The sequence below is a fragment of the Podarcis liolepis genome (assembly GCF_965112155.1).
Source record: "Podarcis liolepis genome assembly, chromosome: 7".
In the NCBI taxonomy this organism is placed as follows: domain Eukaryota; kingdom Metazoa; phylum Chordata; class Lepidosauria; order Squamata; family Lacertidae; genus Podarcis; species Podarcis liolepis.
In genome coordinates this window covers 59,292,097-59,317,649 of record NC_139561.1, presented here as the reverse complement: position 1 = coordinate 59,317,649, position 25,553 = coordinate 59,292,097, and the positions used below count along the sequence as shown (strand labels likewise).

The following is a 25,553-nucleotide window of genomic DNA, read 5'->3' as shown; positions in this document are numbered from 1 at the left end:
TCCACCACCGCCTCCTTCTCCCACTCATAGCCGAGTAAGATTGTCTTCCATGAACACGGTCTTAACAGTGAGTCTGTAAGTGACAATGGAGGCCAATTCTGGATCCACACGTCCTTCCACAGTGAGGTCATAGGTTTCTGGTGAACATCCCTCGGCTCCTCCATGATAATATGACAACAACAATTGCAGATAACAATGGCTCTCAAAGTGAACCATTCACAGTGGGATCAAGTGTTAAGCAGGGTTGTGTTATTGCCCCAACTCAATTTATTATTTTCATTGCCATGATCCTACACTGTAGGCTGAACCAGGAATCTTAGGTGCCCCTAAGAGGTGCTGCACCAGCAAAGCTAAGGGTCTCCCTTTAATTGTGGGAATAATATTTTTGTGACCTGGCTGGTTGGTGAGGGACCCTTGACTTACCTTTAAAGGAACTCTGGGGTTGTTTCCACACTAAAATCCTTTAGCACTGGCAATACACTTATTTACAGGTAGTGAAAGGGGAATTAAAACAGAGGTGTCATAAAGTCTTGGTGCAGTAATGCCCTTCCCTGTATGCAAGCTCTATTTATAGTGAGCTAGTTCAATTCTAATGTTAATTAAAGCTCCAATGACTTTTAAATGGCTTTGAAAATGTATGTGTCTGGCCAAGCTATCCTGGATTTTGACTTACATTTTTCATATTTGTTTTGTGCTGTTGTGTTTTCAACCACTTTTTAAAGTCATATTTTGAATACTAATATATTGATTTTTATGCTCAATTTTCCTCTAATATATTCACTTTTGTAATCCTTGCTTGCTTGGAGAACTGAATTTAAAAATTTGGATAAGTGTGAATTCGGAAGGATAGCTGTATTTCAAATTGCATGTTGTTTCAGGAAGTACAAATATGGCAGTGTCACCTTTAAACGCAAACCAAATTTCTCCCCCCATCCCTTCTGGAGGACGGCAACTGCCTTAATGGTTTGCATGTGATGTGAGCAAGAGGGTTCACACTCTCCCACCAGCACCTTCTGTGACCTTGCAAAGTGCCCTGAAGTGGAGCATGCTTTGATTCCACTCTTCTCCATTGGGGCCCTGAAAAATGCAACTGCCCCTGAGCAACTGCTTGGGTTGGTTTGCAGATGCACTGGCAGAATGTGAAGGGAAAAGCTAGAAAATAATAGATGATGCTCCCCCTGCTCCTCCATCACAGATTGCAACAGAACTATGAGACCTGCATCTTCCAAAGTTCCTAGGAAGTTCTTTAGGGATCATGTGCCGACTTTCCACCCAACAAAGATGAAGTAGGGACTGCAGCCAATTCTTGTCTGCAATCTCTGCATGAGGGGTGTTGCGGGAGGGGGAGGGTGCAAGAATTACAACGATGACAAACACAAGGAGAATTGTGGAGCACTTTTAATTTGCAATGTTCCATATACATGATAAATAAACAGCAGCAGTGGGTATAAACATGTTGAAGAAAACTGGCGTTCCCAACCCTACTTCTGGGAACATTCATCCCCTTTGACTTCCTGCTCAGGCTGTGCTAAACAGGGGAAAACCCGTTTCCCCTTCTCAATTCTCCAAGCGGCTCCTTGGTTTCCCCTCCAAACCCTTTCAGGCAAAAATTGACATTTTGTGGGCACCCTTGTTTCCTGCTACAGAAGGAGCAACACAGTATTTCCTTTGCACAACACGACTTTATGCTAGCATGTACCCTGGCCTGATCTTTTGCATTTTTGTGACAACTGCGATGGCTTTTAGCAAACAAAGCTGACTGATGCAGTGAGAAAGGAGCAACTTCACAATGATTGTGAGTTTCTTGGGCTGCTCTTTTTCTCATGCCTCTTCCTTTCCCTCCTCCCCACCTTGGGAGGTTCTGGATTGTGACTCTCATCCAGTTGGCACTGTGCTTTCTGCAGCTTCTCCACGGCTGCTCTTTCTTTCCTCAACACCTTTGCACAGCAGAGGCAGATGTCCCCAGATATGGGGCCAGCACAGGGAGTTTGCCTTTATCTATGGGCTGCCCCTGTTTTTCTGAGCCGTGGAGACCGTGCTACATGGGAAAGAGAGGGGAGTCTCCATTTGCAGGTGCTTGGTAGACTTGAGGTGGGAGGTGGGTCGTCCATGCAGGTCCAGGGTCACAGCAGCAGGGGGCAGCACATGGTCACCAGCAGGGGTTGAATAGGGGGCCACAGTTATGGAAAGGGGAAGGAACCCAAGGCAGGGCTCCTTTCAGTTCTGCCTCTTCTTGGTTCGAAATGGAGGAAGCTGCCTTATACTGAGCTTCTGCATGCAAAGCAGATGTTCTGCTACTGAGATACACCCCTTCCCCTGAAGGGGAGCAAAAGGTATCACTCAGGGAACACCACCCCAACATCCGCTCCACTTTCTTAGTCTCTCTAGGGTGACACAAAATCTAGGTGGCTGGATGTTTGGCTGGAATAATTCAGTGCTTCCTCCAGTGAAGGAGGAGAAGAAGAATGCAAGAAGCCACAAGCAGCTCCAGTTTGATGCTCCCCCTGTCAATCAGGTTCTACAGTTTTCGGAAGTTGCTCAGGTCTTCATCCCCATCGATTTTGAGGCCCTGTAGCAACGGGAAATCTAACAGCGCCCTGTCCAGGAAAACAGCATCCTCCTGACAACTGTAGTCAAGCTCTCTGTTTGGATGGTCGCTGTGAAACCATAGGTTCTCGTAGGGCTTTGGGCTGGGCGTCCTGTCGCTTAGGAGGGGCTGCGTGGAGTTGGAGCGCATGTAGAAAATGGGTGAGGCCTTCTGTTGGCTGCAGTAGCTGTCCACAAACACCTTTGCGTATTGGACAGACTCTGGGCTGTTCACGTAAGAGGCTGGCGCTGGGTCACCGGTTGGCAAAGTGGTCTCAGCATTAGCCATATAAGATTCCAAGGAGGCTGTCATTGACCCATCCTCCAGGGCCTTAGCAGGCTCCCCCTTCCCACAGGAAAGGCATTTCTTCTCATCCGCTTCAATCACCAAGATGGCCGAAACAACAACAGGGCTGAGCTCGCACGACTTTGGAGCCTGGAGGATCTCCTGGGAAAGAAGGCAGTAGGTCAAGTTAACAGGTAATGGCCACAGTACAGGTCACCCCCCTGTTGGGTGAGAGGAGAGGCCCATCATCCCTTGAGGTGGAATAACCATCCCCGGTGAGGCCTCAGCATCAGATGGTCTCTGAACATGAAGGCTTTGCAGTGTTGGTCCTCATAGCTAGAAAACTCCAATAATCTTGGATTCATCCATGTATTCATCTGGGCCAGTTGTCTCCAACCTGGTGCCCTCTGGACCCTTTGGACCTCCACTCCCATCATCATAGCCATATGATGCTGGTGCCAGTGATGGCTGCAGCTGATGGACGTTGTGGTCGAATTCAGCTTGAAGACAGGAGGGTGGCAAAGGCTGACCTGAGCCAACAAAGCACAGCTGAGGCCCATGTCCTTAAACATCCCTGGCCTGTGGCTGCTGACCTTTGGGGTCAGTATGTGCTGATACCTAGCTGTGGCTACTATGCGATGTGGGGCTCGTGATGTGCAGAACTCAGGGTGGGTCAGGACAGAGGGGTGGCCCATGTTCCCAGCCGTACCACCTGCCCATGACTCACACTGCAGCTGAGATGTGTGTAAAATGTGGGTCAGTATTCCAAAAGGCCTGCGCAGGTAGGGGAGGAATAGGAGGGGCAGCAGGCCAAGCCCAAGAGACTCCACCCCCCACACTACATTTACCTCTTGCAGAATGGCTGGTGCCCATTTGCCAAGGCTGCTGTTGGCTGGGTCAGGGACGCTGGGCCAGAACTGGGTTTTCATCCTGTGGGTCACACGAGAGAGAGAGAGATCTGGTGAGACTCAACATCCCAGGAGGAAAGTGTTTAGGCTGGCTGGACATCCCACAAAAGGCAGGATGTTATTGCTTTCGCTGTGTCAGCCTGATTCCCATTCAACCACTAAGGGCCCAGCTTATTGCTCCTCCTTTAATTCCCCATTGTCCCACCCTCTCCAACTACTGTTGACCCACACTTTCCCCTCCCTAAATCCTGATACTCGCTATGCTTTGAAGTCCAAATAGGAGAGCAACATCAATTGCATAGGAAATCAGGAAATCACCATCCTTTGAAAGCCACACTTATCTGAATTTTGTGATGTAGTTATCCACTCAATGTTCACAAAAGTGCATAAAAAGCTCGCACAAAAATGAATATATTAGTGAAATCAACATAACACAAGTGCATTATATTCTTGCACAAATGTGTACGTCAGTCAAAAGAGTACAGTATATAAAATATGTAACATATAAAACAAATAAAACATATAAAATATGTTTGTTAGGAGAAATTCATATTAAAATGCTGATGAATTTTAATGAGGATTTTTTAAAATTACAAATTGCTGCAAAATGTGGAGAACTGAACTTAAGATTGGGAAAATGAGAAACCTAAATAACTGAAATTGACTGTTCCTTCCCTCCCTACTCCGAGTCCCAACTCATTCTTTCCTCTTGTCCTTTGCTTTCATGCTCATTCCCTGCTTCTTCCCTACTTACACGCCTCTTCCTTTCCTCCCTGGCCTCTTCCTTTCCTCCTCCTGCAAATATCTCACTTCCTGTCTGAGGCCCTCTGGGTAACAACTGTGTTTCCTCATCTGCTCTTAGAGATGACAAGCAGGATGAGTTCTGCAGCTCCTCCCAACACTCACCTCTTGCTCTTCTGGAAGCAGATGACCAGGACAATAATTGCCAGCAAGAGGAGTCCAATCAGCATGTAGACAAAGGGGAGGTCCATGTCATCTGGAAGAGAGAGATCACAGAGGAGTAAGCCCAGGTGATAGTGGTGGCATGTTAAGAGGACCTTCCGCATTTGGGGCTGGAGGAGAGAGAGGAGGATGGGGTGCACTTGGACTTGTTCAGCCTTGCAATGTGAGCCACAATGCATGTCAGGAATGTGCTCCCCCCCCCCCGAGTGCAGCAGAAGAGTCAGCCTCAAAAATTGAGCTAAGTGAGCAGGGGGCCAACTCTGCAGATAAGAGCTGGCTGTCAGAGTCTAGAAAGGGCAGTCCGGCCCCACTCCTTCCCTGGGAAGATGCTGTTAGCTCCCAAGGAGAGGAAGAGTTAGAAGGTGGCCAGAGCATTGCCAGGCAACCAGCAGATAAGCCAGAGTCTGAGGCTGTGTCTTCCGGGAGTGGGGAGGAGACAGGTCAGCCATTCAGTCCCCGTACTAGGAGACTGGAGAAGCTCAGAGAACAATGGAAGGGAAGGAGAAAATAGGTAGGATTTTGGCATTCTTTCTGTTGGGGAAGGGACAATGATTCAGACTGATCAACTACTGTTAATGAGAGCAGATGGGAAGCTGTTTTCTGGATGTGTTTTTCTTGTAACTAAACTTACATAAAACTGACGAAGAGTCCTTGCTGCTTATCAGGCTGCTTGCCTGCCAGATCGTTATAATGCAGCCAGTTCACATGTGGCACTCTCCCCTCCTGGGGTTTCCAGCAACTGGTATTCAGAAGCATTGCAACCCCCAAGTGTGGAGGCAGAGCATGGGGACAGCCCACTGCCCCCATGTACCCAGCCCCACCCTCTGTCCTATGGTTCTCCTTACCAATCGCCTTGGTGTAGAACGTGAGGATGGTACCGTTGGTGCTACCACCCACTGTTGAGGCCATGATGTGCACCCTGTACATTCTGGAAGGCCAGAGACCCACGATGGTGAAGGTGTCGACTGAAGAGTTCATGACAGCACCTAGGAAAAAGGCAGTCATGTTTAGCCCCCCCAGGGTGAATGTGTAGCTGAGGCAGGGGGTTCTGAGGCCAGAGGGTAGGTAGATTTGACAAAAGGCCACCTGGCAACGCTTCAGACAATGTGGCCTCTAGTCTAGCCTATGAAAGCTGGTGTCACCGTAAATTTTACCAACACGACTCATGTTGTTCTGGCCCAGTAGGTTTTAGAAACTATACGAAACCCTATGCAGTGGAAGTATATGCTTTGATAGGCAGCCTACACGTGATGGGATATAGAAAGGCATAGAAGAGATTGTGAAAGGATGTAGTGAGGAGAATCTGCTTGCTCGGACTGTATAAAGTGTCGAGATTGTGCGGGAAAATCTCACTCTTGAGGTACGTAGCCCGATAGTAAGTAGGCACCCTGTTCTTCACTGAATCAGACATCCAGCTCTCACGATCCAGGCACTCTTTTCCTCCAAGAACTGGTTCACCCACACTTCTGTTCCCCCCACAATTTCTTCCATTTGTCTGGAGACTTCTATCCAGGGGTCCAAGAGGTTTCTTTTTTTTGTCTTGCTGCTTTCCCCATGAAAACCCGCTGTTTATTGCTGAATCAGAACGAACGCCGATCTGCAGCAAACCCAATCGACGTTTGTTCCAGCTGAGCAGTAAAAAGTGGGCTTTTCTGAGGAAAGTGGCAGGACAACAAAACAAAACAAAAACAGAACCTATCAAATACATGACTAGAAACAAACAGAAGTGTGCATGAGCCCAAAGTGACTTAATTTCTACGCATGCATAAAGCTAAGGTAAGGTAAGGTAAGGTAAGGTAAGGTAAGGTAAGGTAAGGGAAAGCCTTGGTATAAGCCTGGGTAATTTACAGGCTGGTGGACTCCACTTCTGTGGGTTTTCCAGAGGCTGCTGCTATGACCAAGGAATTATCCACACTTATCTCTTGCCCCACTCATTCCAGGCACAGGCCTGTGTTTAAAAGCTCTGTGTCTGAGCATCCCCTGCCCCCAGAGCTTTCCCACAAAAACCTGCTCTTTAGCACTCACTCGGAGCCAACAATAGTAGCTCCAGAGCAAAAACAAAAAACAGGGGCCTTTGGACGTGGAGCTTTAAAATGCGGAGCATGCCTAGAAAGAGCAGAGGACAGGTAAGTGTGGATAAGCCCCACGTAAAGTTGTCTTAAACATCATAATGGTGGGGCTGTTGAAGAAATCCACTACACCTCCAGGCCTGTTGACCAGAGGTGAAGTTAGACACCCAGCCATCTGTGCAGTAAGGCAGATCCTTTCTTCCAGCTCAACTTGAGCTCTCCTTGTCCACTGGCCGGGCAATTCAGAGTCCTCCCACCCTTTGCTGGGGGGATTTGAAGTGACACAACTGGGAGGGGCTGAATGTATGGGTGTGACTCACTTTTCAGGTCCTCATTGGTGCCATTCCAGAAAATGGTATAGTTGGTGATGAAGCCATGCCGTTTTTCAACCGGGATGGGTTCCCAGTGAAGCTGAGCTGTGGACTTACTGATACTCCCTGGGTGGAGTTTGGGGGTGTCAGCTGGAGCTGCAGAGGGAAAAAAGGGGGGTTATTACTATTGCCACCAGCAGACTGGTCACCAGGAGGCTGCAGGTGGACTGATGGGTTTTATTAGGGCAGATCCACAGCATAGTTTTGAAGCACATGGCTTTCCCCAAAGAATCATGGGAATGGTAGTTTGAGTCCCAGTTCTGTGAGGGAAGACTCCAGTTCCCAGGATTTTGGGGGGAGAAGTTAGGCACTTTAAAGGCACATTGGGTGTGCTTTAATCACATGGTGTGAGTCCACCCGGAGAAAGGCAATCTGGACCAAGGCTTGCTAGGAGTCATCCCTGGAAGCTGCTCTTAGCTCTACATCTCAGAAAGATAGTGCCTGAACATGTGCAGAGTATCTTTCCAGCACCACTGTACATCCACAGGTACCCCCTAACTCAATCAGAGGAAGTGGCATCCAAAAAGGTTTAGGGTTAACTCAAATAATAGCATGGGAATTTATAATTTTGGAAATTAAGTTGTGGGGCGTGAATATCTTGGGGGGGGGGGGAATCCTCCAAGTCTAAGGGGACCCTCTGGAGATTTCTTTCCTATGCTGCATTTGTGTGTTCTCATGATGGTATCAGGGCAGTTATAAGCGTTTCCAATACTCTTTAGGGCAGACATACTGCTTCGTTTCCAATCAGTGCATATCAGGGGGTGGGGCTTGTCTGGCTTTTGTTGCACAATAGCGCAAGAGTTCCCCTCTGCCTCCAGACAGCAATAATATGATAACACTGGTCAATCTCTGCAGCACAACTAATAAAGCAGAATGGCATGTGGATGGTCCCAACATAAATCCACCACTAATGCACTATTATTGTATCAGTTACAAGCTGCAGAAAAGAACCTCCCCCCTGCAACCACCCACATCGGTCTGGATGGTTCCCAAGATGCCAAATGAAGACAGTTTTGTTGGAAGGAAGATAGTTTTATGCGTCCAAATAAGACTGTGCATCCCCAGATGATAGCAGCTGAGAAGAAGCAGGGGGAGGCCATACCTTTCTGCCTGGTGTAAACTTCCAAACACTGGGGCATCCCCACTCTGTCCCTGTAGAGTGGGTAGATGGAGATGTTGTAGCGTTGAAAAGGTTTCACGTTTTCTGAAAGAGAGAAGGGGAAGGTTGTCCGTGGATGTGAGAACGGGAGCCAGAACATCAGAAGGTGAGCTGGTGACTGGCCCTGAAGAACAATCTGGGATGATATGTACCCATTTCACAGAAAAGAGTGTGGAGGGACTCTCAGCTGTCCTACCCCACTAACGGGCACCCCTCCTTTGTGTCCCAAGCAGCTCTTCCAATGGATGAAAGGTTCCAGCCCTCTCTCTCCCTCTCACCTTGGATCAGAGCATGTGTGATGGTGCCACTCTGCACTTTGGTCCATCCCATGTTGTTGTGACCATGGTTGCCGTCGGATGAGTCTTCCACCGAGGTCATGGTGTGCCACTCGATGATGTAGCCCTTGGCTGGTGTCGCTGGGGGATCCCAGTGCACCCAGATGCTTGTCTCATTGTGAGGGGAGGCCTGGAACTTGGGCACGGGTTGACCTACGGACAGTATCAGAAGATGCAGGGGAGATGGTTAGAATTATAGGCAAGAGAGCATAGGAAGGCAAACTGGTGATGGGGGGGGGGAATCATAGAATCAGAGAGATGAAAATGACCCCAAGGGTCATTAGTCCAGCCTACAATGTCAGAATCACAGCTTAAGAACCTCTGACAGATGGCCATCCAACCTCTGCTTAAAAGCCTCCAGCAAAAGGAGACTCACTCGGAAGGTGGTGGACTCTCCTTCACTGGAGGATTTTAAGCAGAGGTTAGACGTCAGGGATTCTTCAGCTGTGATTCCTGAAATGGCAGGGGGTTGGACTAGATGATTACCAGATCCCATTTGACTTTACAATTCTACGATTCTGTGATTCTAGTTTGTTCCACTTTCAAACAGCTCTCACGGTCAGAAAGGCGGCAGACTGTCCTTTGTTGGAGGTTTTAAGCAGAGGTTGGACGGCTATTTGTCAGTTGTGACTCCTGCGTTGCAGAAGGTTAGACTAAATGACCCTTTGGCTCCCTTCCAACTCTACAATTCTATGATTCTATACGATCTCCACACAGTACATATGTGTACTTGGAGATGGCAATTGACCTCTTTATCATTGCTGTGCCTTAGTTGTGGAAGACCTATGCAAGACCTCAGTATAAGCTTTTTAAAAATTTTAAAAATCCAAAGCACAACCCCCTTTTGCCCATTTCTCCAATCCTGTACCTATCTTTGGAAAATCTTTGGATAGGTACAGAAATACCTGTGTGTGTTTTCCAAAGAGAAGATAACGAATGGAGAGAGAGAGAGGAGTAATTGAGGTGAGGGGCTTGCGCACCCACCCTGATACCCTCGGTCAAGTTGTATCCACTAGTGTGGATGGCAAGCAGTAGAACAGCGATGAATATCCAAGATGGAAAAAAACAGAAACCTGTGGCACACAGAAAAACCAAGCCCCGAGTCTTGTGGAGAGGGAAACCCAAAAATCTGCAGCTGACAGTGAATACGCTCATATTCTTGAGACAGTGAATGTATTGCAAGAGGTATGTAAAAGTGACTCTTTGCAGGAGAGCTGTCCCCAGGTTGAGGAGGCTCCTACCTTTCTTCTCGGACAAGTAGACTTCAGTGGGCTGAGATGAGCCTCTGGCGTTGTAGGCCATGAGATAAATCTTCTGGGTTCCAAGTGGAAGTGAGAAAGTGCAGCACGTCTCAGAGGTGTTGCACAGTGGCGATGGCTCCCCGCTGTGCCGCCGGGTGCTGAGGGTGGCCATGTAACCCAAGATTTTCCCATGGGCCTCATTGGGTTTCATTGGCTGCACAATAAGAACAGAAGAACAGAAGAAGGCCCATGGCCCATCTAGTCCAGAATCTTTTTCTCACAGTGGCCAGCCAGATGCCACAGTGGGAAACCTGCAAGCAGGATTCAAGCACAAGAGCCCTCTCCCCTCCTGTGGTTTCCAGTATTCAGAAGCATTGCTGCCTCCAACTGTGGAGGCAGAGCAGAGTCATCATGGCTAATAGCCATCAACAGCCCCCTCCTCCATGAATTAGTCTAATCCTCTTTTAAAGCCATTCAGTTTGGTGGCCATCACTGCATCCTGTGGCAGCAAGTTGCATAGTTTAGCTATGTTTAGCTGCGTGACGAAGTCCTTTCATTTATCTGACCTGAAACTCCCAACATTTCTTGATTGCCCACTTTACTGTAAGGGGTTGCTTGCTTAATGAGTGAATCAAAAGTGCACATTATATCCAACATGGGTGGGAGCAGAAGACCCTGGATTAGCCTCTTGCACCTTATGACGATGCCTCCTAAGACTGCAAGACACAGATCTCATGAGGGCTTCTTGCCTTGCACAAGCTGGTGCCCTCCAGATGTTTTGGAATGGTCAGATTGTAGCCGATGCGAGTTGTAGCCCAAAAATCCTGGAAGGCACCAGGTTGCAGGAGAATGGTTGGCCTTGAGGTCTGCAGTGTAGTCCCCCACCCCTCACCTTCCACAACAGCTGCACTTCAGTTCTTGCCTCTGCCTCCCTGGTCTTCACTTTCCACCAGGCATCAAGCTCTCCTGAAGGTGCTGGAAGAGAAAAAGAGGCTTTGGGTCCATCTACACTGGAGTTTAATGTGAATTTGAAGTTGCTTGTGTCTCTCTTGTTTTTGCTGTGGTAGGGTCCACACCGTAACCTCATTAAAGTGACAGCCCACACTCCCACCACTGCTAAATTTGGACTTTCCCATCCATGGGAAGAAAATTCAGTATAGGCCCAGTCTGTCTGAAGGACCATATTCTCCCATACAAACCTTCCCTGGGTTCTGAGATCTTTGGGGGAGACCTTTCTCTTAGTCCCAACACCATCATAGGCACACTTGGTGGGGATGTGGGAGAGGGGCTTCTTGGTGGCTGCTCCTAGACTCCTTCCCTAGAGATGCTAGACTCCTTCCCTAGAGATGCTAGACTGGCTTCTTGTAGTCCATCTACCGGTAGCTAAATACCTTTTTATTCCAATAGGCCTTTGGGAACTGACTCTTTTTCAATAGCTTTTAATACTGCTGTGCTGTTTTATTATCTGAATTTTAACAGAGCTGGTTTTTTTATATTGTATTAATTCTATTAATTATTGTTATTATTAGTAATAACATCCTGCTCTTTTGTTGGATCAGTAATCAAGGCACAAATTAAAACAACACAGATAAAATACAGAAGTCTAAAAACATATGGAAGATAATTGTTTGAAAGTAATTAAACTCTTATCTTTTGTATGTTTTTAGCCTTCCGTATTTTATCTGTGTTGTTTTAATTTGTGCCTTGAGTACTGATATGAAAAAAGGAGAATAATAATAATAATAATAATAATAATAATAATAATACAAAATTGCAAGTTACCTGACTGTGGGTACACTGAACTGCCTTGTGTGGGTGGCTGGGTTTTTTTTTACACATGTGGTGGAAAGTGATCCTTTCCTGGGTGCTGCCTTTCATGACACCCCTGACTTCCATTTTGTTTCCGTCAGCCCAAAGGAAAAAAGGTAGCCTGTTGTTTTTCAACGGTTGTTGTTGGAGGTATCTTGGCGGTCCTTTTATTTTTGAAACTGCTCTTGAACAGAACAGCTGTATGAAAGCGTTGGCGGATAAACTCTTTCCCTCCTCATCCTGCATGGTTTGAGGCCAGATCGGTTCTGAGGCTGCCTCCCAGCAACTCCTCCTGGCTCACTCAAAACCCTTCAACAGCACAGGGAACAGAGGAACCCCTGGTTTCTTATTTTGATGAGCATCTCAGTTCAGAGCTTAGGAGGGGCTCTGGACTAGCCCCCTGCCCTGCTTCCCCCTTGACAACAGGGCCACAGGATTTCGGAAGAAACTGTCCCTCCGTTCCGCCCACCTTTCTCATGGGTGGTGAAGTTCACCATTGGACTCCAGTCACTCCAGTAGCCGGCTCCACCAAATCTCTGGCAGCGCATCTGGAAGTGGTAGAGGGTCCCAAAGAGGAAGCCGCAGTGCCGCACACGCCACACTTCCTGCCTTTCCCAGGTGGGGTTGGTGATATTGTGGACCTGGGGGGTGAAAAGCGAGAATGAGAATGAGCTGTGATTCCTGTATTGCAGGGGCTTGGACTGGGTGGCCCCTTCCACCTCTACAATTCTACAAAGAATAACAGCCAATCGTCCAAGGCTGCTGTGCCATTGGCCCCTTGGGTGTTGGGACGGAAGGATCTGCCAGGTTCACTTCTCTCCCTTTCTCATTTTCCCAATCTGAATGCAGATCTCCAGCAATCTGTGCCTTTAAAGAAAAAGTCCTTTTTGGAAATCCTTAAGTGTTAGAGTAAGGTTACCAGATGTCCCCATTTCCCAGGGACAGTCCCTGGATTTACAAATCAGTCCCCTGACAAAATCCATCCCTTTCAACTGAAGTTGAAAAGTGTCCCTGGATTCACTGAAAAAAAATCTGGTAACCTTATGTTAGAGTGGAAATTTATCCTACTAAACCCACTTTCTGCCTGCAGTTTTGAGTAATGTACATACTTTGTAAACACTTCTCCATAAGATAAAGCATTTTTCTTTGTTGTTTTCACTAATATATTCTTTCTAATTAACACTTTCCCCTAATAAATGCATTTTGGTAAACAATGGTCAATCGGAGAACTGCATCACAAAATCCGGATATGTGCAATTTTCAAAGTTCTTATATCGTTTCAAAAAGTGCAAATTTAATAGATTTGGCTTTCAGTGTGAATGAAATAGAACTTCTCCTTGACCCCTGTGTTCAGAGCCCAGCCTTCACCAACTCTTTGCCCTTGGCCAGCACAGCCATGCTGGCTGGGCTGATGGGAATTATAGTCCATAATGGCTCCATTGGCTTGGGCTGGTGATGGTTGCAGTCCAGAATGGCTGCCTTGGCTAGTGTTGATGAGAGTTGTAGTCTGGAACATTTGGAGGGCATCTGATTGGCAAAGGCTGCCTCAGACATCACAGGTAAGGTATGGTGAGAGAGCACCAGCAAAGAGGAGTGACTTGCACCCTTGATGCTCCAGTAACAGGGGAACTGGACCACTGCAAGCCCCCAACCAGGCTGTGCTTGGCAGGATGACCAATCGTAGCTAATTGTGGGTGAGCTGATCTGGAGGAAAAATAGCTCAGTTGCACATTTGCTTATTTGAACAGCAGGGCTACCACTGGAGCAAAAGAAAAAGCAGCAATAGAAGCTGGCAGGGCCAACACGAAGCTGATGAGCCCCTGGCTTGCTGGTTGCCAGGGAACAGCCTGGGAAAGAAGTGTGAAGATAAGGGACCAGGTGCTGTGTGTGTGTTTTAGGGATGATGGATGTGACACAGGACAGGAGTGAAGGAGAACAGGTATTCTTCCATCTTGTCATTATTCTGGTCTCAAGCATATCAAGAAATACCTAAAATTATTAAATCATCTGTTCAGGTCTCCCCACAACTATCATTATTGAATATGTGGAGGGACAACATGAAAACATGCTGCACAAAGAACTTTTGACATGGATGCTACCAGCAGCTAGGATCCAAGCGCCCAGCAGTGGAAAACCCTGAGAAATCTACATTTGTCTTTTTGGTATAAGAACTTATGGACTTCATATATTTGCATGTTTCCAGGAGGCTGAAGGATTCAGAACACTTCTGTGTCACCTGGTGGGACTTTATTTCCTATGCTTCTTAGAAGCTCAGCATCCACCATCCATGTCAGCTTGGGAAATATGCCTTAATTTATATTGATGTGCCAGCATTTCTTCTCTGATTATTTATGGTTTGTTTGCTTAGCATACAGTATGAAGTAATACCCTATTATTGCACTTTCGGGTTGGTAAATATGGGAATAAATGAGTAAATAAAACAGTCATCAAGGGGTTAACAGCAAAGCCAAGCACGTCCTGGGGGGTTGGGGGTGTGCTTTCTCTTGCATCAAAAAGCTGCTCTTGAATGAGAGCTAGGAACCTCATTCAGCCCTTGAATGAGAGCTAGGAACCTCCTTCAGCAATGGAACTGGGTGTGTGCGCAGCAGGGGGAGGCCTGCTTTGATCTCCAGGCTCCCTGTTCGGAAGAGATACTTGAAGTATAGGTGGGTTCCCATGAGGCAAGACACAGCAATAACAGCAAGAACCTTTACTGAACTACATAACTAGGAAACGGGCAAAGCAACTGCTTATATACATTGCTGAAAGCCTGGGCCACTCCCACTCCCAACGTGATTGGCTGTCCAAACTTCCAAGCTGTGAATCACGACTCAGAGTTCAAGGGCCAATGGCAGAGGCCCAAATCCTGAAATGTTCTGTGACTGGACATCATGTATCGAATCAGAATACAGGGGCTCAGAATCCTTAGTCCAGACTCAAGCTCAGGCAAACACAAACCACTGAATACATAGTAATACTCACCAGCTTCCACTCCTGGTCGCCCTCTGCCTGGTAGCTCAGGTCACATAACTGGTGCATGTGCTCGCTGTCTCTCCCTGCTTCCCACATGACAGATATGCAGTCAGTCTCCTCGGGGATGGACTGCATGGCGTGGATGGTTGGGGGGTCTAGCTTGGCTGAAATGAGAAGTGCAGGGCAAAAAGCTAAGGCAAGGGCAGTGGTGTGTGTGTTAAAGTCTGATCTTGAAGGTCTGATCCAGCCAAGCTTTTCTTCTATGGCAAGCCTCAGCTAGCATTTGCATCTTTCATTTCCAAACTCCCCACCTCAGGCAGAAGCACTGCAAAAAGATGCGGACTCCGCTGCCTCTGCCTCCACACACCTAAATCGATGGGGTCTGCACACAGCGGCTCAGAGTCCACTTCCCCCAGGGCGTTGTTCACCGACAGCCAGAAAATCATGGGGTGGTAGAGCAGGAGGTTCTCTCGGCCGATGGTGCAGGAGTTCTGCCCAGGCAGTGGGGTGCAGCTTGCGGGGATGGCCTCTGTGGGGACCTCACACACTCCCTGATTCCTGGAACACCAAGAGAGCAGTCAGTCAGTGGCTGTCAGAGGAGGAATTACCTTTGACTTCTCTGTGGTCCCACCATGCACAGGGGTGGGTGATATGGGGCACTGAGCTCCACAAATCGGTGCCTTAATGTGCTCATGCTGAGTTCAGTTCAAGCAGGTACAAAACTGCCAAATTTTACAGACCCTCTAAGTAGTCAGAATGTGGGAGACAAAGTTCCCCCACTTCCCCCACTCCACACTCTTAATAAAAATTCTATTTCCTTACCGGGATCCCTTCAGGGCCACACTGACTGGGAGGAAGCTGTCTTGCCCAGGGTCCCACCGGCACGTGAGGTTCTTCGTGGTGACATTCATAACGCAGGTGAGGTTTTGGGGTTGTGCTGGAGGATCTGAATGGCGGGAAAGGGGGTCAGAAGAAGAGAAGGAGATGAATTGCATCCCTGCATTCAGTGGGGCTGAACTGAGATCTGCATCTGCCACCCAATGACATTTGAATTCTGTGTTTGAGATTTGTCTCTGGTATTTCACAGTGGACATGCAATGGAATTTCAGACAAACAACATTTCTTTCCCCAGTAGCAGCACTTGAGATGAGGCAGTTTATAAAATTACATATTTGATACCTACCAAAAACATAGCAATCAACAGATGCCAATAAATCTAAAGTACTGGAATGCTATGGAGAAAAAAATAATGCAAAACTTGGCTGTTAAAGATTATAAATGTTCCCCATTTTTAAAATATTCATTCTGGCTCTATCAGAAAGGAATTGTCATCCAGGGCAGATCAGTTAGGGACCCTGATAATTTCTCCCTTCACCTGAAGAATACAGCCTTGCTTATTTACTAAAGCCCTCTGGAACGATCTGTTCGGGACACGCTGCAATGGTTTCCACAAGAAGAATATGGTTGCTTGCCAGAGTTTTGACTAGAGAGATGGTAGAGTGGATCACATCACAGTAGATCCTTTGCCAACTTTACAGGCTACCAGTCAGGCTCAGCCCAAGATCTTTTGCTGATCTGTTGAAGCTGACCTGACATGCAGCCAAGTCTTCCTTCAACACAAGCAATGGGACAATGCCTGCCACCCCACCTGTGGACAGCAGACTGTGGGGGCACATACCACTTTCATCTCCGATGCCTCACCGCCACTGCCCACTCACCAGGGTTTCCCACCTCACTCTACCTCATGGTAGGGCTGGGCTTGTTACCAATTGGCTTCTGGGTTCAATTAAAGGTGCTGGTTTTGACTTTTTAAATCTTAAATACTCTGGGACTAGAATAGCTCAAGAAATGTCCCTACCTCCTGACAATAAATACTTAGTTCTACTTCAAAAGACCCACCATCAGAGAAGACGCAGGCCCTTTGGGGGGTTGTGCTGCTTCTGATCTAGGTCAGCTTCTGAAGAGAGGTACTCCTGGCCCCCATTGCTTCTTCTTTATAATTTTTATTAAATTTTCTGTTTTACAATTTAAAGTACCGGTACTCATTTTTACATGCTTAAGATATCAATGACTTCCCTCCTTCTCTTTCCATGGTTCATTCTACATATCATAAATCCCTGCATATTTTACAAAAACTATACCATTCAGTATTCCATTATTACATCCATCAAAACTTAATTACGCTGTTGAATTTATCTTAATGTTGCCAGCGTTTTCAGCTGTACCCAGTTATTTCCCATTAATTCAATAAATGTTTTCCAATCTTCTCTAAACATATGTTCTTCTTGTTCGCTTATTCTATATGTTAAGTCTGCAAACTGTGCATATTCTGTCAACTTAAGTTGCCATTCTTTTTTGGTTGGGACCTCACTTGTTTTCCATTTTGGGGCTAACAGAACACGGGCTGCAGTAGTGGCATACATAAATAACCTTTTTTGACACCTGGGAATTTCAGTCTGAATTATTCCCAACAGGAAGGATTCTGGGTTTTTTTGGAGGGAAAGTACTTTTACACATTTTTTCCAATTTATTATGGCTCATTTCCCAACACTCTTTTACCCTTCTACAAGCCCACCACATATGAAAGAACGTTCCCTCTACGTCTTTGCATCTCCAGCACATCTGATTCAGTGCTATACATCTTAGCAAGCCTACTTGGAGCTAAATACCATCTGTAAATCATTTTCAAGTAGTTCTCCTTTTAGTGCAGAGGTTTTACCCCAGTGGACTTTTCCGGGATTCCCTTGTTAATGAGGATTTTTTTTTTGGCTGTTGCTTTTTGGAAGTTTTGCACCGATCTTGATTTTACTGCTTTTATCATTGTAAACCACCTTGATTCTTTTGTTAAAATGAATGCCCATGTATATCAAAGATGCCTCCTGCCCCATGTCCCTTGCTCTGCAACACCAGGGTGCACTTACATCCTGCACGAATCTGGATGACCTTCATCATCTGTGGCTTCTGTTTCCTCTTTACATAGCAGCTCAAAGTGGTCACGGTCTCATTGATGGGCCCGATGGTGATGTTGGAGACTTCTACCCCATTGTGTAAACTGTACTGGGTCCCTGTCAGGAACTCTTCGTCCAGTTTCCACATCATCTGGATTTCTTCATCGTCTTGGATGAGGCAGGAGCTTCTCCAGATGGTGCAAGAAGCTCTTGCTGTGGCTCCCAAGAGAACCACTGGGGAGTCTGTGGCGATGCTGCTGCAGGCCATGGATCCTGCTGGGCAAGGAGAGAAAGGCTTATTGATTTATCCCATCTGAATCCCACCTTTCCTCCAAGGAATCTCAAGGCGGCTTATGTAGTTCTCCTCCTCCCTGGTTTATCCTCACAACAACCCCGTGAGGTTGGTTAGGCTGAGAGAGGCAGTGACCGGCCCAAGGCCACCAAGTAAGGTTCATGGCCGAATGGGGACTGGAACCCTGATCTCCCAGTTCCTAGTCTGACGCTCTAACCACTATGCAACACATAGGCTTGGGAGAGCAACATGGCTCTCACCAAACCTCAGGGAAGGAGGCCTCACAAATCCACCTGTTGCTGCAGCTGTGGCAAAATGGACTACTACAGCTGTATGTGGTTGGTGGCACATGCAATTGTGAATACTTTGACATGGCTGTTTATTCTATACTGTTAAGTATTATGATGAACTGTATTTAAGTACAGTGGTACCTCGGGTTACATATGCTTCAGGTTACATACGCTTCAGGTTACAGCCTCCGCTAACCCAGAAATAGTGCTTCAGGCTAAGAACTTTGCTTCAGGATGAGAACAGAAATTGTGCTCCGGCGGCGTGGCGGCAGCAGGAGGCCCCATTAGTGAAAGTGGTGCTTCAGGTTAAGAACAGTTTCAGGTGAAGTACCGACCTCTGGAACAAATTAAGTACTTAACCCGAGGTACCACTGTACCCCTTTTTAATCTTTTCTACGACTTCCTTGGAAAGTGGTAGACTCTCTTGCCTTGGAGGTTTTTAATGAGAGGTTGGATTATTTACGTGTGATTCTTGCATTACAGGAACTTGGGGGTCCCTTCCAACTCTACAATTTTATAATTCTGTGCTTATGCCCCAAATTGGCCCCATCTAGACAGCAGAATGGCAACTTACCTCCTGGAAGCAGAAAGAAGCAGGCAGAGCACCCCAGAAGCAGCATCATTTGCCCCCTGGACCAGGGCTTCTTAGGGCTTGCCATGGTGTTGCTCAGGGTTCAGGCATCACCTGGAAGCCAGAGAGAAACACTTTTAGGCACTTAGAACTTCAAAATCCCTTCATGACACTATGGCGGGGGAGGGGGATGTTTTCACCTCACGCAATTGGCAATAAATGCTGCCAGTCCTAAACCTAGGTGGGATTTACCTTGGAGGAAGGGGACACATCTAATAAGAAGGTGTGCAGTTAGAATTTCACCACCTTTTGCATTGCACAAAGAGGATTATCACGAGGCATTAGCACCTGCCAGGCAATGTTCTGGGCTGCTCTGCGCCCTCTGCATTCGGTTTCAGGCATGCCAAAAATATCCATGACCTGGCTTTAGAAGTTCTGCGTCCCATCTTTGGGACACAGGAGGAACAGAAGACGCAGAGGCTGTGATGAGACAATGCAGTTGCAAAGTTTTGTTAATCCTTAAGATTGACATAAGCAGTGTGACATTTATCCAACTGTGTTAGAAAAGTTGTTGTTTCTGTGTGCTAGCAACTCTCATGATCAATAGTTTACAATTAAAGAAAGCCAGATATAGTCAAAGAGGTTTTTGTGTATGTGTTGTTAGGGAAGTGTATTGAAAAGTGCTGGATGAACAAATTAATAACAAGATGGCATATAAACACCCCACAAGCAAATAAATATAGATGCAGTTCTCTAGCCAATGTGTATAAAAATACATATTTTAGGAGAAACTTCAAAATTTCCACTTATCCAGATTTTGTGAAGCAGTTCTTCAACTGGTCAATGTTTACCAAAATACATTCATTAGGGAAAAGTGTGCAAAAAGATACATGTGCTAGTGAAAACAGCATAAGCTCACATTATTTTTGGAGAAAGTGCTTGCAAATGTGTAAATTAGTCAAGACTACATACAAAAATGTGCATATCAGGATAAATTTGCATTAAAATGCTGACAGAGGGTTATAAGCAATGTCAGTTCTACCCTGAGAAGAGCCTTTGAAATTTATGAACGTGGGTGCATTGATTTCAGTGGGTCTCTTCTGAGTAGGACTCAGGGCTTATCCACGCTTTCTTTAGCCCCTCTTTTTTAAAAACAACAATAACAGCAGCAGCAACAACATAAAATCAGAATAGACCATGATGATAATCTAGACCAATGCAGGAATCTTCTTTCCAGAATTGTCAGAAGGTCAATCCGACAATAAAAACCTCTTACCATTTGGAGATTGGGGTGGCATGTAACAACAGGGATTGCAGCTAACGTCATGTTAATGTATTTTTAATTTTAATGTATTTTTAATCTTTGTTGGAAGCCGCCCAGAGTGGCTGGGAAAACTCAATCAGATGGGCGGGGTATAGATAATAAATTATTCTTATTCTTATTCTTATTCTTATTCTTATTCTTATTCTTATTCTTATTCTTATTCTTATTCTTATTTGTACACAGCCTTATTTTGGATGTTATCCAATTAATCTCTGCTAGAGCTGCCCCCAGATAGCTGTACTATATAACAAGCAGGATACAGTTTGAGCAGCAGAAAGTGTTATTATTGATTCAAATGAATGGTGGTCTGAAGTATAATAAAGTGTCTTTCTAGCCCTGCAATGACCAGGCAGGTGAATTTTTAAGCACCTCAAAATAAATGCGCCACAGAGAGTTTTCGCAAAGATAAAGCCAAAGTACTTAAGTGGACAACACTGTTCAATTATACAACCGCTTATGCTGTGTATGCCTTTTGATGCACACCACCAATTTAATCAATATAATGAGCAAATTAACCTCCCTGATTGCCATAAGTTCCAGATTTGGAAAATAATAATCTCGCACCTACTTGGGGGAATGAAACAGGAGCCACACCATCTGCAGAAATCGAGCTGCGTGTGCGGAAAGGGAGAAGAGAGCTCCTGAACGATGTCATTTATGCCGAGATTAAGTAGGAGTGGGGCTAAAATGCAGCCTTGTTTTACGCCACCCTTGATATCAATACTGAATCTGAAAGGCAGTTTGCAAGTCTGGTTCAGATGTCGGCATCAGCCCTGGAGGAGAGCTGTTGTGTAAGAAGAGGCAGGTGTTGATTCGCTGTTGGTCAAGTGAATCCAAGGCAGGTGTTACATAACCAATGCAACACACACACCTTCCTGGTGGGGAGCTAGTGTTCTCCACTACCCTTTCCGCTTTCTTTTGGAGATTGCCTCTATTTTACATTCACATCTGCACCACACATTTTAAGCACCTTTATACCACTTTAACAGTCATGGCTTATTCCAAAGAATCCTGGGAAATGTCATTTATTAAGGGTGCTGAGAGTTGTTAAAGGTAAAGGTAAAGGGGCCCCTGATCATTAGGTCCAGTCACTGAAGACTCTGGGGTTGCGGCACTCATCTCGCTTTATTGGCCGAGGGAGCCAGCATACAGCTTCTGGGTCATGTGGCCAGCATGACTAAGCCACTTCTGGCAAACCAGAGCAGCGCACGGAAACACCGTTTACCTTCCCGCCAGAGCAGTACCTATTTATCTACTTGCACTTTGACGTGCTTTCGAGCTGCTAGGTTGGCAGGAGCAGGGACCGAGCAACGGGAGCTCACCCCATTGTGGGGTTTCGAACCACCGACATTCTGATCGGCAAGCTGTGGTTTAACCCACAGCGCCACCCACGTCCCTGAGAGTTGTTAGGGGACCCCTTACAGACGTACAGTTCCCAGCCCCATTAAATACTTCCGCTCTCAGGTTTCTTTGAGGGTGGGGAAAGTAATGACTGTTAAAGTAGTATAAGTGTGCTATAAACGTATGACATGGATGTGTCCTTTGTCTCTCAATCCCAGGTGTGGGAGGGTTGTGTCTGGTTAGCAAGGGAAAGGCACTCTTCACATTCTCAGAGGAATTCCCCCTTGCTGCTGCAGAGCTGAGCCTGGGATGGAAAGCAGGGTACTAATGCCTTTGTTGAAGCAGGCCTTGTAGATTTGTAACCCTCCATCTGTCAGAGAGAAGGGCTTCTGGCCTAGGCGTCTTCCTGACCTGCTAGTTTACTATATGCAGAATTTTGTGTGTGTGGCATTTAATTATGTGGGTCCCCAGTGATGTTTCTGGGGTGGTGAGGGAGGCCAGACACATGCTCACCTTCTTGGTGAGAACTAAGGGGGGAAAAAGGCTAGACAAAAACAATGAGATGAATCACTGATATTGGGATAGTTCTGAAGGCCACCCCTGGTGAGCTGACAGGTAAATTAGGGATTGTCATGCTATGCCTCAAGTCTACAACTCTCTGCTCCATTTATCTTTTTTACATTAGTTATAGCAGAAAAACAACTGCTCTGAGCTCCTCACTTCTTTGAGTGGAGAAAAGTTCCAGGCACTGTGCTGCTGGATTTAATTAGCTTTAGATGATAGAGAGCATCAGGCGCTTTGCACAATTTAGTTTATTTGCAGATATGTAGTTTGAACATTTTGGGAGAAAACCAAGGACACTTCTACAACAACCCCACCAATCCTGCATCACATTCTGAGCCTGCTATTGTCAGATCCCCGACACCTGTATCTGTTGACGCTTGTAGCAAAACTAAATTATGCTGTCATAGAACTCAGAAGAAGAATCTAAAGTGCCCCAAGCTCAGCTGCTGTGATGGGTCCATCAGAATGAATAGCTAGTTCTTCCAGCAACAGATGCATGTCTGAATGCCAAGGATAAGGCACAGGGTTGTGGCAACTTCACAGGCATAAGGCTAGCTCACAGCTAGGGGAGGCTGATAGAAATTTGAGTTGTGACTTGGTGCGTGGGTTAGGGCCCTATACTTAGTAGTTCTGTGGGTTGGTAGGCTAGGATCACCACTCTTAAATAACAACTCTTGCATACTTCAGAAGAGGCAAAACCCACAGGCCACCACTCATTCTTTAATGCCAGGTCTGATTGGCTTAATTGCTTGGGTACCCCACAACCATGACAAGTGGCTGGTTTCTGGAATGGTGGCTGATGTTGTGAGCAGTCATTGGCTCCCTTCACGGGTGGGTGGCATCTACAGAGGAGCAAGTCAGTCAGTTTCAGTTCATCTCAGTGTCTTGTTTTCCCAGTCTTAAGTTCAGTTCTCTAAATTTTCCATGCATCAGTTTGTGATTTTGGTTTTTTAAATAAAAAATGTCCTTGTGAAAATACACCAGCACTTTAGTGCGAATTTCTCCTAATGTGCACATGGTTTTCCCCAATCTACACATTTTTGCAAAAATCCCCCTTATTATAGCATGCATTTCTGTCTGTTATTTTCACTGATATATACATTTCAATGTATTTTATCCCAGAATATGCATTTTTGCACACATTACTTGGCTGGAGAATGACATTGCAAGATTCGGAGAAGTGCCCATTTCAAAGGGCAGCTTCATTTCATAAAGCGTAAATTAGGGAGCTTCGCCTTTAAGTGAGAACGGAATCAAATTCCTCCCTCATCCCATTGGCAAAATCCCTCACTGGTGGGAATAAGTGATCTGTCCAGGGCATGCCTGCTGCTTTTCTGCCATTTTTGTCTTTCCTAGTTGTGTGTTTTCCTCTTCTGCTCCTGAGCAAGCGCTAGATACAGCACTGGCCTCTCTCTGTTCCCGACACAATGCGAGTGTAGGATTTAACAGCAATCAAACTCCTGTTTGGGGGCAAAGGAGGTACACTCCAACATTCAGTTGGAGGTCCCACTTTTATTCCCTATTAGACATGGAGACTAAATAGAACCTCCATGTGCTGGGGCACTCTGCCTTAATGCCAGACAATGGGGACAAAGGGGGAAATGGTCATCCCCTCAAGCCTTACTTGTGAGTGCTGAGGGGTCTTGCCTAGACAGTTCTGTGACCTAGCAAGACCATTCTTCTGATCTCTACCCCACAACTTCATTCTGGAGACATTTCCACCACAAGCAGAGCTGTCCTGTGTCCCACATATCTGGAGCAGAGTTCCAACTATCTACCGATACAATGTTTAGCTCTACATGTCAGCATTACCCAGCACCAAAATGCCAGCTGGCCACTCTTCTTTGGCTGGGCATTCTCACCCACAACAGAGTGAGTGGGAACCCTTCCCCGACTGGCACACACAACTACCACCTAACAGAGGAAGAAGGGGTAATAATGCCCCATGAGCCCCAGTACATATTTAGGACGACATTCTTTAAGACAGCAGACCCTGGACAGGGCAAAACACAGTCATAATCTGGCGACACAACTGAGCACATGGCCCCATGCATTGAGTGGCAAGCAATTAAAAAATAAAAAAATATCTGGGATCCCCAGAACTTACCTCTGCTTATTTTCCACTGACTCTCTGTTCATTCTGGGAAATGGCGATGCTGGAGATTGGAGTGGAATCCCCTGCCAATGCGCTGCGTCCCCTGAATAAGTTTGTAAAGAGAGAGTGGGGGAAACACACAAATTTCTGCTTCCCAGCTCAAGGACTGCCGTTACTCCGCTTCTCTCTCTCGCCCTCTCGGCAAGGTAATTGCAAAATGCTTCTCCAAAGGCGTTATCTGCCCAACAGTGTCTCTCAGGAAGGAAGGAACTGCGTGGCTGGCACACTCACACACACATGGCATGCAGGGCTGGGAGAGGCAGCCCCTGCCTCAACTTCCCCAACCTTCACAGCTTTATAGGGGCTTTGCAATGTGCAGGCGGTGTGGCAATCTTCATCACCTTTGCTGTCAGGCAGAGATGGCTCAGAAACTGTCAGAGCAGAGACAGCCGCATGGGTGATCTTCGGGAGGTGGGGGGCAGAAAGGTGTGACTGGGCCTGACTGTGCAGCCCAGCAAGATCTATTAGGATTTAGACTAGTGGCCCCCAAACTTTTTTGGGCCACTGCCCTCTTGGTTCCATAAACTCATCCCCAGTGCCCCTTACCATACACTGTTGAAAAACATAATTCATAATAGTTTGCATGACCCACAAAGGAAGATAACAGCACAATAAAATTCAAAGCAGTCACAATTAATTGCACATTTATTCAAAATCCAATTAAAACCATTTTGTTTAATTCAGTCAACAGATCCAGTGATAGTCTGATAGTCATTTACACCTGCAGGAGCCCCCTGCTACCCTTTTGGCTCTTAGTGTCCCCCCCCCAGACGATCCCACAGCCCCCAAAGGGGAGGTACTGCCCGCTGACCCTGCTCTGTTAGCAAGGGGGATCAGGAGTAGTTTATAAAATAAAATAAAATTGAAGTGTGCAGATGATTATGAAAAATCGACAAGAGACTCACTTGATAAAATTGATTCGGAACTGTGTGTTAGGTTCCCTGCAAGCTCTCCTTAGCGTCAGAGCTGTTGTTGTGCTGCCCCAGAAAGCTCCCAAATTGCAACTTGCTTGGGGGAAGGAGTCGGCCACAGAATGCTGAACAGCAGGGCAGCTTCTGCCAAAGCAAGAGGGACATCAGTTTGGCATGGAGGACTTCTTAAAGAGCCACGAGACCCGGGAGGGGTGGGGGGTAAGGAAAGTTGGAATGCATTCTAGGTCCCTGTCTTTGGCATCCTTCAGTGCTTGCAACAAGTCAAAGATTAACTTATTTCTATTAAAATGATAGAATCATGGAATTGTAGAGTTGGAAGAATATACAGGTGGCCCATATGGGGATCGAACCCATGACCTTGGCATTTTCAGTACCATGCTCGAAGCAACTGAGCTGAGCAGTAGAAAATAGTATCTAGGCTTCATTACAATATGAC

General features: G+C 46.4%; 1 protein-coding gene across 7 annotated transcripts; it reads right to left on the bottom strand.

The window, feature by feature from the left end:
- Nucleotides 1–1,380: 1,380 nt before the first annotated feature.
- Nucleotides 1,381–25,193, bottom strand: CSF3R (colony stimulating factor 3 receptor). Of its 7 annotated transcripts, none has more exons than XR_014528160.1 (17): nt 24,138–24,658; nt 18,805–18,915; nt 17,622–17,924; nt 15,523–15,646; nt 15,068–15,258; nt 14,710–14,864; nt 12,197–12,368; nt 10,811–10,893; nt 9,919–10,132; nt 8,621–8,830; nt 8,286–8,387; nt 7,133–7,279; nt 5,589–5,729; nt 4,687–4,777; nt 3,721–3,802; nt 2,265–3,034; nt 1,381–2,227 (listed from the first exon to the last, which is right to left on the bottom strand). XR_014528160.1 is itself a non-coding variant. In XM_083511597.1 (17 exons), the coding sequence occupies exons 3-17, from the start codon at nt 18,887–18,889 to the stop codon at nt 2,519–2,521; spliced, it is 2,616 nt and encodes an 871-aa protein (XP_083367723.1). In that variant the 5' UTR covers nt 18,890–18,915; nt 24,138–24,228; nt 25,091–25,193; the 3' UTR covers nt 1,381–2,518. The 7 variants fall into 7 exon arrangements, 4 of the variants coding, with proteins under 4 accessions (XP_083367723.1, XP_083367722.1, XP_083367725.1 ...); XR_014528161.1 differs by having other exon boundaries at nt 17,622–17,921; XR_014528162.1 differs by lacking the exon at nt 24,138–24,658 and adding an exon at nt 20,694–20,886 and having other exon boundaries at nt 17,622–17,921.
- Nucleotides 25,194–25,553: the final 360 nt, after the last annotated feature.